Raw genomic sequence first — 19,119 nt, 5'->3', positions numbered from 1 at the left:
GGGGGTTAGGAAATGAGTGCCAAAGGAAGGAGTTCGCAGAGCTGGTACGTATTAAGTTTTCAAAATACTTGAAAGCCACGATTAATTTTCAATATTTGTTCAGGAAATGGGAAAGCTTTTTTTATGGTGTTGGAGATCAGGATGTTGAAGCACAGCTTCCGTGGATAATTAGCTGAAGGTAAAAATAGTTACATTTTAATGATTTGCTGTGCTAAATTGTCATTGGAAAATGTAGCCTAGGAGCTCCGTATCAATCTGTAATATAATTAATAGAGTTTTTCAGCTAACCCGCTTCACGACCCTCGTATAAGAAATTACAGCATCTTCTAGTATAATTTATGTCTCCCACACCGTTACCATTGGAGATATGCAATATCGCTTATAGAAAACATTTAGCAACCAGCAATTTATATCAACTAATTCTCCATCCTGACTGCCTCATTGTAAAACAGCAGTTCGCTCTCACCCTCCCATGAGTTCCCAGAAATTGCTGTATTTGCATATTAATTGACAACAAAACTCACCTCCAAAAGTTGGGGTTTGTATGTAATGGAGAAGTACCTTTTTAATGATGAGATTTATAATCCTGAAATGCCACTCAATGCTCTCCAGCCTGGAGAGGGACGGTGGAGTCTGATTCTGGGGACGGCGGGACTGATGTATGAGGAGAGATTGACTAGGGTTAGGATTGTTTTTGCTGGAGTTCAGACAAATGATGGGGGGGAATCTCATAGAGACTTATAAAATTCTAACAGGACTAGAGAGGGTGGATGCAGGGGGGGGATATTCCCGATGGTGGGGGGAGTCCAGAACCAGTGTTCACAGTCTGAGGATTCAGGGTAGATCATTTAGGACGGAGCAAAGGAGACATTTCTTCATCCAAAGAGTGGTGAGCCTGTGGAATTCATTACAACAGGAAGTAGTTGATGCCAAAACATTGAGTGTATTCGAGAGGCGGCTGGATATAGCAATGGGATCAAACGTTATGGGGAGAAAGCAGGATTAGGCTATTGATTTGGACGATCAGCCATGATCGTGATGAATGGCAGAACAGGCTCAAAGAGCCAAATGGCCTCCTCCTGCTCCTATCTTCTATGTTTCTATATTTCTATTCCTCCAGGTTCGAAATGGTTGTTAGACATTTTACAATGTTAATTTTGAAATGCAATGATTTTCTTGCTTTCTGTCCTGAGAGACGTTCTCTCTCTCTTAAACTAAATTTTTCCCCCTATTTTTCTCTTAGGGCAAATAAGATTAGAGCAATGAATGCATGGCTCAAAGACTGGTCCAGTTCATGAGGCACTGGCAGCAGTCCTGTGGAAAGTGGGGGCTGTACCGTTCGGACGGTCTACATCTGAGCTATGCTGGGATGAGTGTTCTTGGGAATTGCATTACTAGAGGAGTAGAAAGGGTTTTAAACTAAATGCTGGGGGTAAGGAATCAAATGTGGGAAGATGTGGTATATCAAAGAGTAGAGACAAGGTAAGGGAAGAAGGTATTAATATGGCAAATGATAAACAGATCATGGCAGGAAGGGACAGATAATACAAGTCTAGGAGTAAACCACGTGTGGGGTGCCACAGGAATCGGTGCTGGGACCTCAACACCTTATAATTTATATAAATGATTTGGATGAAGGAACCCATGGTATGGTTGCTAAATTTGCTGATGACGCAAAGATAAGTAGGAAAGTAGATTTTGAAGAGGACATAAAGGAGGGTACAAAATGATATGGACAGATTATCTGGATGGGCAAAGTTCAGGCACATTGATATAATATGGAAAAATGTGAGGTAACCCAATAGATAAGGTCAGAGGTTACAAAAATAATAAAGGACAAAACTTAAGGCTCTGTATCTGAATGCACGTAGCCGTCGATACGAAACAGACAAACTGACAGGATAGTCCAATATCCATTACAGAAACATGGCTGTAGGATGACAAGTTTGAGTCTGAATATTATCTAAATGGTGAGAGATTGCAGAGCTCTGAAATGCAGAGGGATCTGGGTCTCCTAATACAGGAATCGCAAAAGGTTAGTGTGCAGGTGCAGCAGTAATTAGCAAAGTTAATAGAATATTATTGTTTATTGCTAAGGGAACCAAATGCAAGAGTAGGGAGGAAAGATGTAAATACATTAGAAGCAGTTCAAAGTTTTTCTACATTAATACCTGCAATGGACACGTTGTCTTATGAGGAAAGGCTGGATGTGGAAAAAGGTAAAGGCAAAATACTCTGGATGCTGGAATCTTTGATTTGATTTATTATTAACTGTATAAACATACAGTGAAAAGTAATGTTTCTTGCGCGCTATACAGACAAAACATACCATTCATAGAAAAGGAAATGAGAGAGTGCAGATGTAGTGTTATAGTCATAGCTAGGGTGTAGAGAACAATCAACTTAATGCGAGGTAAGTCCATTCAAAAGTCTGACAGCAGCAGGGAAGAAGCTATTCTTGAATCGGTTGGTACGTGACCTCAGACTTTTGTATCTTTTTCCAGAAGGAAGAAGATGGAAGAGAGAATGTCCGGGGTGCGTGGGGTACTTAATTATGTTGGCTGCTTTGCCGAGGCAGCGGGAAGTGTAGACAGAGTCAATGGATGGAAGGCTGGTTTGCATGATGGATCTGAAACAAAAACAAAAAATGCTGGAAAGTCTCAGCAGGTCTTGACAGCAGTTGTGGAGAGAAAATAGAGCCAACATTTTGAGTCTGGATGTGGAAAATATGTTTTCACTTGTGGAAAAAATCTATAACTTGGGGTCACTGTTTCAAAATAAGGGGTCATTCATTTAGGACAGAAATGAGGAAAAAAACTTTTCTGAGAGTTGTGTGATTTTGGAATTTTCTTCCTCTAAAGGTGGTTGAGGTAGAGTCCTCGACTACCTTTAGGGCAAAAGTAGATAGATTCTTCACAAGCAAGAGTGTGAAAAGTTACCAGTGGTAGGCAGGACTGAGAGGGTAAAATCAGATCAGCCGTGACCTTATTGAATGGTGGAACAGGCTTGAGGCTGAATGGCCAACTCCATCTCCTAATTTATATGTTCATCCTATCTAATTCTCTGTTGCACCTCTATTTATTTCTCAGTTCATATATTTCATAGATTAAGGAGATAGGACATTGTCCACCAAGGTCCCTGATGCCCAATAATCCTCAGCTTGCACTTCTAGTGACTTGCAGGGCAAAAGTCTTTTGTACTTTTAAGAGTGAGGGAAAAGGTCTTTAATTAACCGCGCACTGAGATGCCCCACTCCAACAAATTCTGGGGCATTGTCTCTTGAAGTCAAAGGCAATCTCTGATGATTCATTTGTCCTCACTACTGACCTGTGCCATTCCTGTCTGATTCCTACTAGTCTAGTGCAAGGCAGTGTGATCAATGTGCATAAAGTGTATTCAGTTGCCATTTGTCAACAGCGCAAAGTGTTGACCATCTTCAAAGTAGCATTGGCTCCCCCAACCCTACCTTTACTCCCTCTTCCCCTTTTCCTCCCTCCATCTGTTCATTTACCTCCTTCAATTCAGTTTCTTCCATCCAGTTGTTCTACGTCACTGAATCTTCCAAGCCCGAGATGATAGCTGCAGACTTAATCCCAGACACCCACCAATCCACCTGAACATGGTGCTGCAGAATGACCCAGGGTGACTTACCTTTTAAAAGAAAATTTCCCTCCTCCACTATGGAAACATTGAGTATTTAGTTAGTACTTGCTATTTCTTTGCAAGTGAGTGACCAAGATATCATTGACAAGGTGTGGATTTACTGTGCTCAATACCTTGTTGTTCTATTATCAACAGTCTCAATTTTTCTATGTTAGTGTGATGACACCGTGCTATTAATATATGTTATGTTGAGGGGGGGGGGGGGGGGGGGGGACTGCTTTAAGATTCACTGTTTTGTTACAAGCAGTCGGTTAGTCTGGTAGGAATACAGCAGATGCTGGAAAGCAGGATAATTACTCCTTTTAACCATGTAAGTGTTTATTTAGCAGAAGGCTCAATGAGCTTTTGTTTACCAAAGAAGAGGATTTCTGGGGTGTTTTCTTGATTAAAGTAATGGAAAGGTAAGTTAGCTATACAAGGTCATATAGTTGTGTGATACTAGAAATGGGAGGAGCTAGGTTTGTGGCTGAGGAAAACAGCTTTCTGAGTTCAGTTGCTGGAGAGGGCTGTTTAAAGACAGCAGCCTACAGAGCAGCTCTCTCTACAAAATCTCTCTGGAAGCCCCAAAGCTGTTAACAAAGGTTAAAGCAAGTATGCCTGGATTTGCTAACTATTTTTAAAGTTTAAGTCTATAAGAGAACTATTGCTTAATTGGAACTGAATAGTATTAAGTTAGAAGTTAAGAGTTTGTTTCTTTTCATGTTTAAAAATTGTTCAATGGTTAAGAGTTAAACTGTTTCGTTTTGTTGGAGGTATATTTAAACTGCGTTATGAGTAAAGCTTTTTTTGATTAAAAAAAAGATCTCTAATTTGTCAGTGGAATCACTCCTGATGCATCTTTCCCTCACATTTATGCCAAAATAGAAAAATTGTTGGAGTCTAATCTGGCTTCATAACGTACCTTGGAGTTTCTGATCTGGCGTCCTGACAGCCTTCTCTAGCTGTATTGTGGTGGTGTGTCACTCAGGGAATCTGAGGTGCAGTGGCAACATACACTTTTACATACATGTTGTAGTCTGGAGCTATGGAAAGTGATGGTCGAGGCTTCAATGTTCCTTCCATCACATTGTTGATCAGGAATCTCTCCCACTCTTATTGCCTGCCATTGATGTGTGTTGGAAGGATTTGCAGATTGATGTCAACGCGTCTGACCGCATTTTGAATGCACATTCCTTGACCATCAAGTCCTCGGATGGGTATCAAACACAGGGCTTCTGGTTCAGAGGTAGGGACCCTACCCGCTGCACACAAGGACTTCCAGCTCTTTTGTACATTGGTGGAAAATGGAAATTACAAGTCTTCGTAACTTCAGAAGCTTTGGGCAAAATATTTCACCTTTGTCAGTGAAGTAATAGCAATAAAGTCAGAAAACGCTGGAAATACTCAGTAGGTCTGGAAACATCTGAGGAGAGAGAAATGGAATTAACCTTTCAGATTGGCGAGCTTTCATCAGAACTGATGAGTATCCATCTGTGATTCCTCAGTGTCACAAATTATAGTATTTTGCATGTTCCATTTTAGAGCATGAATAAAATAGCCGTATTTTCCCAAGCCCACATTTCCACAAGGGATTGCTCACGTCATGTGAAATTATTTCTCATTGCTTAGTTAAATTTTACATGAAATGTTCCATCATGAGGCGGCACGGTAGCACAGTGGTTAGCACTGCTGCTTCACAGGTCCTGGGTTCGATTCCCGACTCGGGTCACTGTCTGTGTGGAGTTTGCACATTCTCCTCGTGTCTGCGTGGGTTTCCTCCGGGTGCTCCGGTTTCCTCCCACAGTCCAAAGATGTGCGGGTTAGGTTGATTGGCCAGGTTAAAAATTGCCCCTTAGAGTCCTGAGATGTGTAGGTTAGAGGGATTAGTGGGTAAATATGTGGGGGTAGGGCCTGGGTGGGATTGTGGTCGGTGCAGACTCGATGGGCCGAATGGACTCCTTCTGCACTGTAGGGTTTCTATGATTCTATGAGGTTGGCTGTTCCCATTCAACTGGCAGCAGTACAATGTGTGAAACTATTGCTGTACCATTGAACCATCAAAGGGTTTTTCTTTGTAAGTGGTTTGTTTATGGTTTTATATCAGGAGAAGATGAGATATCCAATATTTACATGTTAAAAAGGCAGGCTGTTGCACATAAAAGAGTTGTCTGGTTTCACAGGAAAAATATGTCTCTGTTTGCATTATTCCTGAGTATTATTGGTGCAGGATTTGTCAGATTTAACATGAGGGCAAATAAAGTCTTTAGCGTGGCAGTCTCCATGTTATGTTGGTGGATTTCTGAAGACGACCATTTATTTGTGTTGTGTGTTTACATAAAATGTCTTATTTGAGCATATTGTCCATGTAGATGCAATTTTTACTCTACAAAAGGATAGTGATTCACGTGACTGATTCATTCCAAGAAATTTTAATAAGGTCCCGGCACAGTGGTTAGCACTGCTGCCTCACAGCCCCAGGGACCCGGGTTCGATTCCCGGCTTTGGTCACTGTCTGTGTGGAGTTTACACATTTTTCCCCGTGTCTGCGTGGGTTTCTTCCGGGTGCTCCGGTTTCCACCCACAGTCCAAAGATGTGCGGGTTAGGTGGATTGGCCATATTAAATTGCCCCTTCGTGTAAGATGTCTATCTCGGGCAAATGCATGGGGTTATGGGGATAGGGCCTGGGTGGGATTGTGGTTGGTGAAGACGCGATGGGCCGAATGGCCTCCTTCTGCACTATAGGATTCTGATTTTATGACAGACAAGATAAATGATATCCTTGTAGCAGCGATCAGTCGGACTTTGGCGTGATATTTTGCTGCATTAGGTATGTGAACCTGTCTGCATCAGTCTTTCCTGTTTTAAACATCGCAGTGTTTATTGTGTGTCTGATACTGTGGCTCTTGCATGTTGCGTCCCCTCGACCCAATCCCTTGGCCTCAGCTTTTGCATTATTTGTATAATGAAATAAGGTGAATTCTATTCAATTGCCATTTCTTATCATCTTTGCTTGTGCTCTGCATCTCCTGCAGTTTGATCCCAGGCCTGTATTTGATAGCCCAACAATCTCGCAGTTGGCGTCACTATTCTGACTACTTTTCCATCTTCTTTGCTAGAAACTTTCCCATGGACGGGAGAAGTTTGCTGACGAGGACAGCATATTTTACACACTTGGCGAATGCGGATTGATTTCCTTCTCCGATTACATTTTTCTCACCACCGTTCTGTCCAGTGAGTATTTATTGACGCATTGTGACACACAACTCTCCTAGGAACAATCTATAACTAAAGAAATAGATCAATAAACTATATTTCACATCAGAAGCATCAAAACAGAACATGATTCAAAGCTGCCTTTTATTAATATTGCAATATTGCTGAAGTAGGTTTGTTTTTGTCTTGGATTTCCATACACAAATGGAAATGCTTAGTGATAATTTAACTCTTGAATTTTTGGCCTGTAATGTTTAATTTTACTTTGGTTTATTGGGGTGTGTGGAGGAAGAGGAGCAGGGGTGAAAATTAGCGCTGGCTTTGAAAATCACGGGCACCATACAGTGTGTGTAAAGTGCCTGTCTTGAGAGGAGCATTATAGAGATGTTAAATGGAATGGCAAACATTCATCCTGAACAGTATTTTTAAGTCAAGACTCAATTGAAAAAGACTAGAACAGGGCATATGTAGGGAAGCACTTAATTCAATGATCAGTGTCTGAAATGGTTGTCCAGGTGAGGTAGTCAAAGCATAAAATGTAGAATTATTTAAGATGAAAGTAGACGCTCTGTGAGGGATATTTAGCTTACCATGGAAAGAAAAGCTAAATGGCTCCCCACCAATCTGTACCGACTTTTGCATTTCCCATTTAACAGCTATCATTAAGGCATGATGCAGCCAGTTTAGCTCCAGCAATGCTGTTTCCTTACTTTTCTTAGAATAGCCTAAATGGACGACACTGGTACAGTGGTTAGCAGTGTTGCCTCACAGCGCCAGGGACCCAGGTTCGATTCCCAGCTTGGGTTACTGTCTGTGTGGAGTTTGCACGTTCTCCCCGTGCCTGCGTGGGCTTCCTCCGGGTGCTCCGGTGTCCACCCAAGATCCAAAGATGTGCGGGTTAGGTGCATTGGCCATGCTAAATTGCCCCTTAGTGTCCCGGGATGCGTAGATGAGAGGGATCAGCGGGGTAAATATGTGGGGTCACGGGGATAGAGCCTGGGTAGGATTGTTGTTGGTGCAGACTCGATGGGCCGAATGGCCTCTTTCTGCACTGTAGGGATTCTATGAACCTCTGCTCCATTCCTGCAAACCATAATTTGCCAACCATGTTGCCTCAATCAGTGGTTAGGATGAGTGAAGCTGAATTCAAGGTTGCAGTTTGAGGATGCTTAATTTTTTAAAATGATTACACAGTTTGGTTTTAACTTTAGAGTACTAAAACAGAAAAACTACTTGTATCTGTGTAGTCTTGCATTTAGAATTTGTCCCTAATTTATGCGGTATTATTAGACACACAACTCTTATATACAGCATAATGAATACCATCTCCAGCTAGTTTCACAGCGGGTTTGTTTAGAGAACTAAATTGGGAATTAATGGAGAAATGCAGGAGAGTTCCTGAACTGTAAAAGGAAATCTTATTCTCCGCTGACTGATTACTGCAATTTTGGTAATTATTTATTGATGCTAATTTATGGCCTGATTCAGCAAATGCTATTCATGGAACTCTAAGATTACAAGGAAGAAATCAATAAGGCATGTCGTCTTTCAAATTCCTTATTGGCATTTCCATAATTCTTTGTTATCTTTGCCCCTCTTTAAGACAATCTAATTAGGTCTGCACATGAAAAGTTATTTTGCTTGCTGCATCTTCACAAATTTGGGTCGGCCACCAAAGTGGTTGCTCAGGGTGGTGCAACCCACTCTTAATCGCTGCAATCAGAGGAAGTGGTTTCTGTGGTCAAATGCAAATACCTGCAAATATTCACTCACTCACTCTCCCTGAAGGTTTCCCGTCTAAACCGCCAAAGGAAAAGAGTGGTATTGTTATTGAGACAACACCTAATAAAATGTTGGGCGGCACGGTGGCACAGTGGTCAGCACTGCTGTCTCACAGCGCCAGGGACCCGGGTTCGATTCCCGGCTTGGGTCACTGTCTGTGTGGAGTTTGCACGTTCCCCCCACCCCGTGTCTGCGTGGGTTTCCTCCGGGTGCTCCGGTTTCCTCTCACTGTCCAAAGCTGTGTGGGTTAGGTGGATTGGCCATGCTAAATTGCCCCCTTAGTGTCAGGGGGATATTTCCAGAACTGCAGAGTAGAGTAAATGCTGGGGGTTATGGGGATAGGGCCGAGTTGGGATTATGGTCGGTGCAGACTCGATGGGCCGAGTGGCCTCCTTCTGCACTGTGGTATTCTATTCTAAGCCAGCAGATACTTGGCAGATCAGAGAAATGTTAAATTAGACACCTGCAGTCCCCATCAAAGACCCCATAACGTTCAGAGATGTGACCTGAGATTTACTGTAGCCAGATTGTTCATGGATTTAACCCTATTGCTCTTTGGTTTCACAAGAAGTGACATTCCCAAGAACATTCAAGGAATCTCACTGCTACTGCTAATTTGATTATTTGGGTTGTTGTGTCAAATATTACGAATGCTGAAAAGCCAGGCAGTTGTAGCTTGTTACACTGCAACAGTAGTTGTGCACTGACTTGGAGCTACATACACTTTGGCTCTCCAAACTGGTCTAAGCTCTCTGGACTTGGGTACATACCCAAGGAGGAAGCGTGTGAAATTCTATAGCCTTGATTTCCCCGCGTCTTGTTTCAGAGGCTCTTAAATCCTTTTCCATGCTTCAGTTTCCTTGCTGACCAAAAATCCCAAAGTCAGAATAAATTGCTCCAAATGGAGGATCTGCAGATTGTTGGTCTTGTGGGGATATCTTGATCTTTCTTCCGCAGTTAAACACTGCCAGTTCTGTTCCGACAGCTGGAGGGCTTCCACCTGCTTATATTGGCATTTTAATTCCATGAACATTGATTGCACATTATATATGATGACATTTATACTGCAAATTAATCAGTTTGGATGGCACAGTGGTTAGCACTGCTGCCTCACAGCTCCAGGGACCTGGGTTCGATTCCCGGCTTGGATCATTGTCTGTGCGGAGTCTGCACATTTTCCCCGTGTCTGCATGGGTTTCCTCCAGGTACTCCGGTTTCCTCCCACACTCCAAAGATGTGCTGGTTAGATGCATTGGCCATGCTAAATTCTCCCTCAGTGTACCCGAACAGGTACCGGAGTGTGGCAACTAGGAGATTTTCGCAGTAACTTCATTGCAGTATTAATGTAAGTCTACTTGTGACTAATAAATAAACATTACTTTTTTGGTATTGGAGGCGAGCACATCCAAATAAGGCAGGAAATGTGAATTGTTCCAAAGTTAACAACTTTCACAGCCATGTATGTTTAGCCATCCATGCCAAACTGTTGCAATAGAACCTCACTTTTGAAGAAGTAGCTACTTACAACAAAGTATGTCCGAGATGTCAGGCTGCCAATGACTTGTGTGCAAAGTGGACACAGAGGGTGGCACAGTGGTTAGCAGTGCTGCATCACAGCTCCAGGGACCCCGGATTCGATTCCCGGCTTGGGTCACTGTCCGTGTGGGTTTTGCACATTCTCCCCGTGTCTGCATGGGTTTCCTCCGGGTGCTCCGGTTTCCTCCCACAATCCAAAGATGTGCAGGTTAGGTTGATTGGACATGCTAAGTTAACCCTTAGTGTCTCCGCACAGACAATAATCGAAGCCGGGAATCGAAACCGGTCGCTGGCGCTGTGATCGGTTAGAGGGACTAGCAGGGTAGCTAAGCGGGGGTAGGGCCTGGGTGGGATTGGTGTCGGTGCAGACTCGATGGGCTGAATGGCCTCCTTCTGCACTGTAGGTATTCTATTTTTTAAAAAGAGCTTATCAGTGTTGTTGGTGTGGAAAGACGCCCTTGGTGTTTAACAGCTATTTTAGTAATTATTTATCATAACTCTGCGCGGCTTTTAATGATGTACCCCACATGGTGGAGCAGGCAAATTGAACTTAGAAGCTGTGCAACGTAAGGGCAACGTAACATAAAATTACAAAGGGATATTGATAGACCAGGTGAATGGGCAAAACTGCGGCAGATGAATTTAAATCTAAGCAAGTGTGAGGTTATTCATTTTGGACCAAAAAAAGGACAGATCAGAGTAGTTTCCAGATGGTATGAAGTTAAGTACACTAGATGTCCAAAGACACTTGTGGGTTCAGGTGCATAGATCTTTAAGATGTCACGTACAGGTGCAGAAAATAATCAAGAAGGCAAATTAAATGCTGACCTTTCTATCTAGAGGTGTGTAGTATAAGACACAGAAGTTATGCTGCAGCTACACAGAACCCTGGTTAGACCCCACTTGGAGTCAGTGTGAACAGATCTGGCCACCACACTTTAGGAAGGATATATTGGCCTTGGAGGGAGTGCTGCATAGATTTACAAGGATGGTACCTGGACTTCAGGGTTCAATTATGAGGAGAGATTATACAAATTAAACCTGTTTTCTCCAGAAATAAGAAGATTAAGGGGTGATCTGATCGAATTCTTCGAGATACTAACAGGAAAAGACTGGGTGGATAAAGATAAACTCTTTCCACTGGTTGGAGATTCTAGAACTAAGAGGACATCGTCTAAAAATTAGGGCCAGACTGTTTGGGCGAGATGTTAGCAAGTACTTCTACACACAAAGGGTGGTGGAAGTTGGAACTTTCTTCCACCAAAGGCAGCTGATGCGGGATCAGTTCTTTAAATCTGAGATAGATAAGTTTTTAAGTAAAGGTATTAAGGGATATGGGGCTAAAGGCAGGTATATGGATTTAGGTCATGGATCAGTCATCATCTCATTAAATGGCAGAACAGGCTTGATGGGCTGAATGGCCTACTCCTGCTTCTATGTTTCCTAAGACTGCAGCACTGAGATTGCGACTTTGTTAGGATAATGCTGGTTTGTGACCATGATCCTCTGCAAAGTGAGTTCCCAAACTTAGCTGTGCAGCGAATGAGGTTGAGTATATTAGCACAAAGATGGAGGAGAAAGTGTAAGTATATTCACACCGGCTAATTCTCAGGCACTGCCTTAGGATCTTTTTTTTTATTCATTCGTGGGACTTGGCCGTCGTTGGGTGGCCAGCATCTATTGCCCATCCCTAATTGTCCTTGAACTGAGTGACTTGCTAGGCCATTTCAGAGGGCAGTTGAGAGTCAACCACATTGCTCTGGAGTCACATGTAGACCAGACCCAGGTAAGGACGGCAGATTTCCTTCCCTAAAGGACATTGGTGAACCAGATAGGTCCATGAGGAAGAAGCAGATTTAGGACTGAGTTGAGGACGAACTTCTTCACACAAAGGGTTGTGAATCTGTGGATTTCCCTGCCCAGTGAAGCAGTTGAGGCTACCTCATTGAATGTTTTTAAGGAAAGGATAGATAAATTTTTGAACAGTAAAGGAATTAAGGGTTATGGTGAGCGGGCGGGTAAGCGGAGCTGAGTCTACGTGATCTTATTGAATGGCGGAGCAGGCTCAAGGGGCCAGATGGCCTACTCCTGCTCCTAGTTCTTATGTTCATAGATGTAAAGGGCAAATGACCTGACTATACTCTGGTTGTGGCTGTGGCGCAGAGAGGACAAGGAAAAGAGATTCTACTCTTTGGGAGACAAGAGAAGTAACTGCAAAATGTTCAATGTTACTGGGACGTTTTTATCGCAGTTAGGAAAGAGTGTAAATCATAGAAGATGCAATTCAAATGCATTCAGCTCTACAGGGAGGAATTGTGGATATTTGCATTTTTATGGGCTGTTAAAATTAAAGATGAACACTACAATTTGTGAATTGCTAATGGGAGATTCAGTGAGTCAGAATCACCCATGTATGAAACAGCAGAGCAGCAAAACTGAAGCAACTGGAGCCTAACGTTTTAAAGAGAGGTTGTCAGTGTACAGAGATGCTCTTTCCCATTCCCAACCTGTGTAGTCTGCACCTCTTGAGAAGTAAAATCCTGCCCTGTGATGAGTAACCTTGCCCAAGGGAGGTAAGATTGTGTAGGAACCTTGGCTTGCCTCATCCTGTGGCCTTCAGAGCAGCATGCACCCATGTTCTACATTCTGCAAAGAAATTAGAATGTGTCTAATAATTGAAAGATAGTTATTTAGTCAAGTGACAACTTAATGTCTGTTTCCAGTAATCTTTCTAAAATTGTGAACATATCTCTTGAGTCATCCCAGAACTTACTTTGGAATCCTGCTCTTGTACATGGTTAGTGACTGGCTTTAGGCATAAGTACAGATCTTTGATAGGCTCAGTTTGAATCATAGAATCGCTGCTGTGCAGAAGGAGTCCATTTGGCCCTTCGAGTCTGCACTGACTTTTTTAGTCACAAGTAAGGCTTACATTAACACTGCAATGAAGTTACTGTGAAATTCCCCTAGTCGCCACACTCCAGCGCCTATTCAGGTCAATGCACCTAACCAAAAAAAAACCTTCGATAGGCTCAGTTTGAATCATAGAATCCCTCCAGTGCAGAAGGAGTCCATTCGGCCCTTTGAGTCTGCACTGACTCTCCAAGAGTGCAACTTACCCAGGCCCTATTCCTGTAACCCTACTTACTTACCCTGTAATCCCCCTAACCCACACCCCTGGGCACACTAAGGGGCAATTTAGCATGGCCAGTCCACCTAATCTGCACATCTTTGGACCGTGGGAGTAAACCAGAGCACCCGAGGAAATCCACGCAGACACGGGGAGAACGTGCAAACTCCACACAGACAGTGACCCAAGGCTGGAATTGAACCCAGGTCCCTGGTGCCTGTGAAGCAGCAGTGCTAACCACTGTGCCACGGCGCTGCCCTACAGTTCGTACTGTTGTATCTGAGTCAGAAGACTGTCAGTCACATTTCAGTACATTACTGAGGGTTTGCTGCATTATTGGAAGTACTGTCCTTCAGCCGAGACGTTTTAATTGCAGTCCCATCTGTCAGTTCAGATGGACGTTTAAAATCACACGGGCGCTCTGGGAGTTGGCTGTGTCTGGCCAAGCATTTCTCCTTTTAATCTGTATCATCAAAGTCAGTCGCTTGTTTGTGGGAATCTGATGTGCATAAAGTGGCTGCTTACATAACGCACCAGTGAACCTCAACTTTATTCATTATATGTAAAGAGCATTAGAATGTTTCTGAGATTCACCAAAGTGCCATGTAATTACTGGAATGAACTTTCCGCAGATATAATTGCAATTTGAATTTGAAGCACCCTGAAAAGAGACTCTGACTTTGTCAGCTGGGAGAGGTTTAATCATTTCTTGATGTTCTGGAGTTCAAAAACACATTTTTATAACAGCCTGCGAAACCATAAAAACATGAGTTAATGAGCTTTGTCTTTTATAACTCTACCTGCATATAGTTTTTCTATTGCTATAGAAGCCATGAACAATCTATGTTATGGTGGAGGCTGTCATTTACCTGAAGCTATTGAAAGATTCTGTATATTTGCGTCAGGGACAATGAAATTAATTATTTCTTCTCCAATTAGCTCCACACAGGAATTTTGAAATCGCCTTTAAAATGTTTGACCTCAATGGTGATGGTGAGGTGGATCTGGAGGAGTTTGAACAGGTAATGATTAGTGAAGCATTTACACACAGGATGGCTCTTCCAGCTGCAGTAATAGGTATGGTACTCACTTGACTGCCCCTGGTAACTTGGGAGGAAGATCAGTGAAAGTCTCAGCGACACAACATGTACTGCCGCTTATGCGATTTCTCTGGGATTTCCACCCAAGTCACAGCGGGGCAAACGTGAGAAAAGCCTTGTCGAAATTCCATTCGGGTTTCTGTATGTTCACTGTAAATGTTTAATTTTGGAGTGTGTGTGGCCTCTGAAGCAAAAGGTAGTGACGTCAGATAAGATTATTGTAATATCAAAAACAAATTAGGAACATACAGTACAGGGTCAGAGAAAGAACATTGTGGTCTACTTGGTTGGTACGGGAAAGTAATAACCTTCTCAACTCCGCTCTCGCAACCATTTCCTCCGGGTGCTCCGGTTTCCTCCCACAGTCCGAAAGACGTGCTGGATAGGCGCATTGGCCCTGCTAAGTTATGATGTGGAGATGCTGGCGTTGGACTGGGGTAAACACAGTAAGAAGTTTAACAACACCAGGTTAAAACCTGTTGGACTTTAACCTGGTGTTGTTAAACTTCTTACCATGCTAAGTTCCCCCTCCGTGTACCCAAACAGGCGCCGGAGTGTGGCGACAAGGGGATGTTCATAGAAATAGTAACAGTAACAGTAACTTCATTGCAGTGTTAATGTAAGCTTACTTGTGACAGCAATAAATATACTTCCTTCAATTTTTACACACCATCTGACTGCACACCCTCAAAGGGCATTCAGTTCACCACCCTGTCTGAGGTAGTCAAACCCGTGTTGTCAGTGCACTTTCCCTTTCGGAAGTGACACCTTGAGTTTGTGGCAATCCAAAGCATTACTTGTTTGTCAGCTGCAGCTCAGCAGGGTAGCACTCTTGCTTTCGAGCGAGAATACTGTGGGTTCAAGTCCCACTCCCAGAGATCTGAGCACAAAGTTCTTGTCTGACGCTGCAGTGTAACACTGATGGAGTGCTGCATTTTTAGAAGCGCCGTCTTTCAGATAAGACTTTAAATCAAGGTCCCATTTGCACACTCAGGTGGACATGAACGATCCCATAGCACTATTTCAGAGAAGAGCAGGGAGTTATCCCCAGTGTCCTGGGCACTCCATCGACAGAACTAAAACAAATTATCTGATCATTATCACGCTGCTGTTTGTGGGAGTGAATTGGTCGTCATGTTTCCTACATTGTCACAGTAACTACACTTCAAAAGCACTTCATTGGCTGTAAAGTTCTTGAGGGATGGCCTGAGATGATTAAAGACACTACATAAATATAAGTCTTTCTCTTATTATCAGAGTTCAATTTATTCCCTTCGTGATCTTGAATATTTTGTATTATATCTTTAAACCTTCTCTTCCCCAGCACAAGCATTCCAAACTCTTCAACCTCTTTTCATAACTGCTGTTTTTTGTTAGATTATAAGTTTCGTGCTGGTTTACGTGACTGTTGTATGTGCCGATATGGTCTTTTAAAGGCGGTTAGGCCAGAATGAGAGTGACAAAAGCCAGGGCACCAGATTCATTAAAAAAATAGACAGTAAATACTGGAATGGGAAGGTACAGTAAGAAGTCTCTCAACACCAGGTTAAATGATAAAGGAGCAGCGCTCCAAAAGCTCATGATGCGAAATAAACCTGTTGGACTTTAATCTGATGTTGAGAGACTTCTTACTGTGTCCACCACAGTCCAAAGAACAAAGAACAGTACAGCACAGGAAACAGGCCCTTCGGCCCTCCAAGCCTGTGCCGCTCCTTGGTCCAACTAGACCAATCGTTTGTATCCCTCCATTCCCAGGCTGCTCATGTGACTATCCAGGTAAGTCTTAAACGATGTCAGCGTGCCTGCCTCCACCACCCTACTTGGCAGCGCATTCCAGGCCCCCACCACCCTCTGTGTAAAAAAACATCCTTCTAATATCTGAGTTATACTTCGCCCCTCTCACCTTGAGCCCGTGACCCCTCGTGAACGTCACGACTTCTGATCTGGGAAAAAGCTTCCCACCGTTCACCCTATCTATCCCCTTCATCTCCACATCATGGGAAGGTGGTAGCTATCTTACTCTCAAAAATTAAAATAAAACAGGCTGAAGGGCCTCACTCATTGAAGCTCTCTTGTGTAGCATTAAACATTTCTGTATTGTGTCTTGCTGATAATTAAGAAGTTGTGATCAGAAAACATGCTGTGAATTTTACGCTCGACTTCTTTCTGCCTGCATTTTTCAGGTTCAGAGTATTATTCGATCACAGACCAGTATCGGAATGCGTCACAGAGACCGTTCCACGACAGGGAACACGCTAAAATCTGGAGTTAGCTCAGCGCTCACCACTTACTTCTTTGGTGCGGATCTAAAGGGAAAACTGACTATTAAACATTTCCTAGAGTTTCAGCGTAAACTACAACAGGATGTGCTCAGGCTGGAGGTAAGAACAATGTAGACTACTGCTACTAACATCTTGACTAGTATAAATTAATCACCCAAAGAGGGAGAAATATTTTACCTTGAAATTGTGGTAAGGGACAGTACGAAAACCTGTAGAAACCTGAGAAACGGGGAACGGCTACTCATTTGACGTAACATCAAATAGAGGTTACTCCAGCAATGGTGAGAATTAGGATTGTATTACTTTTACAGGATGGATGCCAGAAGGATGTTTCCCCTTGTAGGAGAGCAATAGGGGACATGGTTAAAACTAAGAGGTCTCCCATTTCAGATGGAGATGAGAAGAAATGTTTTCTCTCAGAGGGGGCTGAGTGCTTGGAACTTTATTGCCCAGAGAATGGTGGGAGGCAGGGACAATGAATATTTTTGAGGCAGAGACAGATAGATTGTTGACTAACCAGGGAGTCAAAGGTTAGCAGGGATAGCTAGAATGTGGAGTTAAGACTACAACAGATCAGCCATGATCTTATCGAATGGCAGAGCAGACACATGGGGGCAAATGGCCTACTCCTGCTCCCAACTCATATGTTCACGTATTTACTGGCATGTTCCCATTTTACTCTTTTATAGAACTGCCAATCTGTCAAAGCTCATAAGTGGGTATGTAATAGTTAAAATTGTACAGCTTTGCCCCGGGTTTGAGCCATGCTTGACTGGAGTTCAGATTAGGAAGTCGATATCATTTGGCACCATTAGTGGTCCGTGTCCTTTGGCCACCACGGTGAAATCAGGAACACCATGAATCGGATAGCCCGACATCTGGCCAGTTCTCTATTCAGCAAAAGCTACAGTGTTTGCGCAAAACCTTGCAAAATTTACTGCTGACTGTCGAACTCTCCTTAATCGTGACATTAAACAATTCTGCTCTGGTGCCCACAAAGCTGGGTGAAACAATCAATCTGTCTAATCCACCTTCCCATCTGACATTCTACACCCCTGATCATCATTAATTTGAAACCTTCAAGTTAAACCTTAGCTATGAGGAGAGGTTGGAGAAACTTGGTTTGTTCTCACTGGAACGACGGAGGTTGAGGGGGCGACCTGATAGAAGTCGACAAGATTATGAGGGGCATGGACAGAGTGGATAGTCAGAAGCTTTTTCCCCAGGGTGGAAGAGTCAATTACTCGGGGGCACAGGTTTAAGGTGCGAGGGGCAAGGTTTAAAGGAGATGTACGAGGCAAGTTTTTTACACAGAGGGTGGTGGATGCCTGGAACTCGCTGCCGGGGGTGGTTGTGGAAGCAGATACGATAGTGATATTTAAGGGGCGTCTTGACAAATGCATGAATAGGATGAGAACAGAGGGATACGATCCCCGGAAGGGTAGGGGGTTTTAGTTCAGTCGGGCAGCATGGTCGGTGCAGGCTTAGAGGGCCGAAGGGCCTGTTCCTGTGCTGTACTGTTCTTTGTTCTTTGTACATCCTCTTTCAGTCAATCCCTTCCCAGTGAGAAGGGTGTCAATTATTAAGTGGCTCCCTGCGTACTTTCTGAAAATGGTGGGAAAACAAAGTCAGATTTGCATCTTCTGCATGCTAATGGCTGTGCAGCCAAGAATGTGTGTTTTATTTAACTAGCTTCATTCAGTCTCAGTGATGAATTGTTTGTCTGGCTTGCATTTACTATAACTAGCGAATTAGCCACGGAATGAGCAAGGCCGCTGTTTTGGAACAAAATAAATCTCTATACATTGAGGAGTATTTTTCAGTAGTGAAAAAGGCAGAAGACAAATCACCATCACATTGCATGTCTATGAAGTGTGAAAATTGGATTTCTGCTGAGAGTGAAGAGCGGTGCTTTTGCTTTTATTTAAATGTAGTATCTGCGTACTCATTTTTCATCTGATTCACACTGCTGATATTGATGCTGCCTCGGACAAGTCCCTTACATTTTCAAAAAGGCGTGCAGAATCAAAGAATCTTCATGGGTGCAGAAGGAGGCCATTCAGCCCATCGGGTCTGCACGGGCTCCCTGAAAGCACGCCCTACCCAGTCCCACTCCCCTGCCTTATCCTCATAACCTTGCGCATTCTTTTCAGACAGCAGTGCGATGCCCTTTCGAATACCCCAATCAAACCTGCCTCCACCATCCTCTCACCTTCTGAGTGAATCTTTGTTCCTCACACATATAGACTATAGACAGTTACATGGGTAAGATGTGTGTAGAGGGATATGGGCCAAATGCGGGCAATTGGGACTAGCTTAGGGCTTTTTAAAAAAAGGGACAAGTTGGGCCGAAGTCACTTTTACCCTTTTTGCCAATTATTTTGAATTTGTGCCCTCTATCTCTTGATGCTGTCTTGAGTTGGAACAATTTTT

The 19,119-nt window shown here is 43.2% G+C and overlaps 1 protein-coding gene across 6 annotated transcripts in view; it reads left to right on the top strand.

The window, feature by feature from the left end:
* micu1 (mitochondrial calcium uptake 1) overlaps positions 1-19,119 on the top strand; it is a 126,577-nt gene that overhangs the window by 82,368 nt on the left and 25,090 nt on the right. For all 6 annotated transcript variants that reach the window (XM_078199468.1, XM_078199464.1, XM_078199470.1 and 3 more), the window contains 3 exons: positions 6,760-6,874; positions 14,244-14,326; positions 16,588-16,785. In XM_078199468.1, the coding sequence (XP_078055594.1) occupies positions 6,760-6,874; positions 14,244-14,326; positions 16,588-16,785 (396 nt within the window). The remainder of the gene's footprint in view (positions 1-6,759; positions 6,875-14,243; positions 14,327-16,587; positions 16,786-19,119) is intronic.

Source organism: Mustelus asterias, chromosome 28 (genome assembly GCF_964213995.1).
Source record: "Mustelus asterias chromosome 28, sMusAst1.hap1.1, whole genome shotgun sequence".
NCBI lineage: Eukaryota > Metazoa > Chordata > Chondrichthyes > Carcharhiniformes > Triakidae > Mustelus > Mustelus asterias.
Note: the sequence above shows the minus strand (reverse complement) of the source record. Positions and strands in the feature narration are given on the sequence as shown.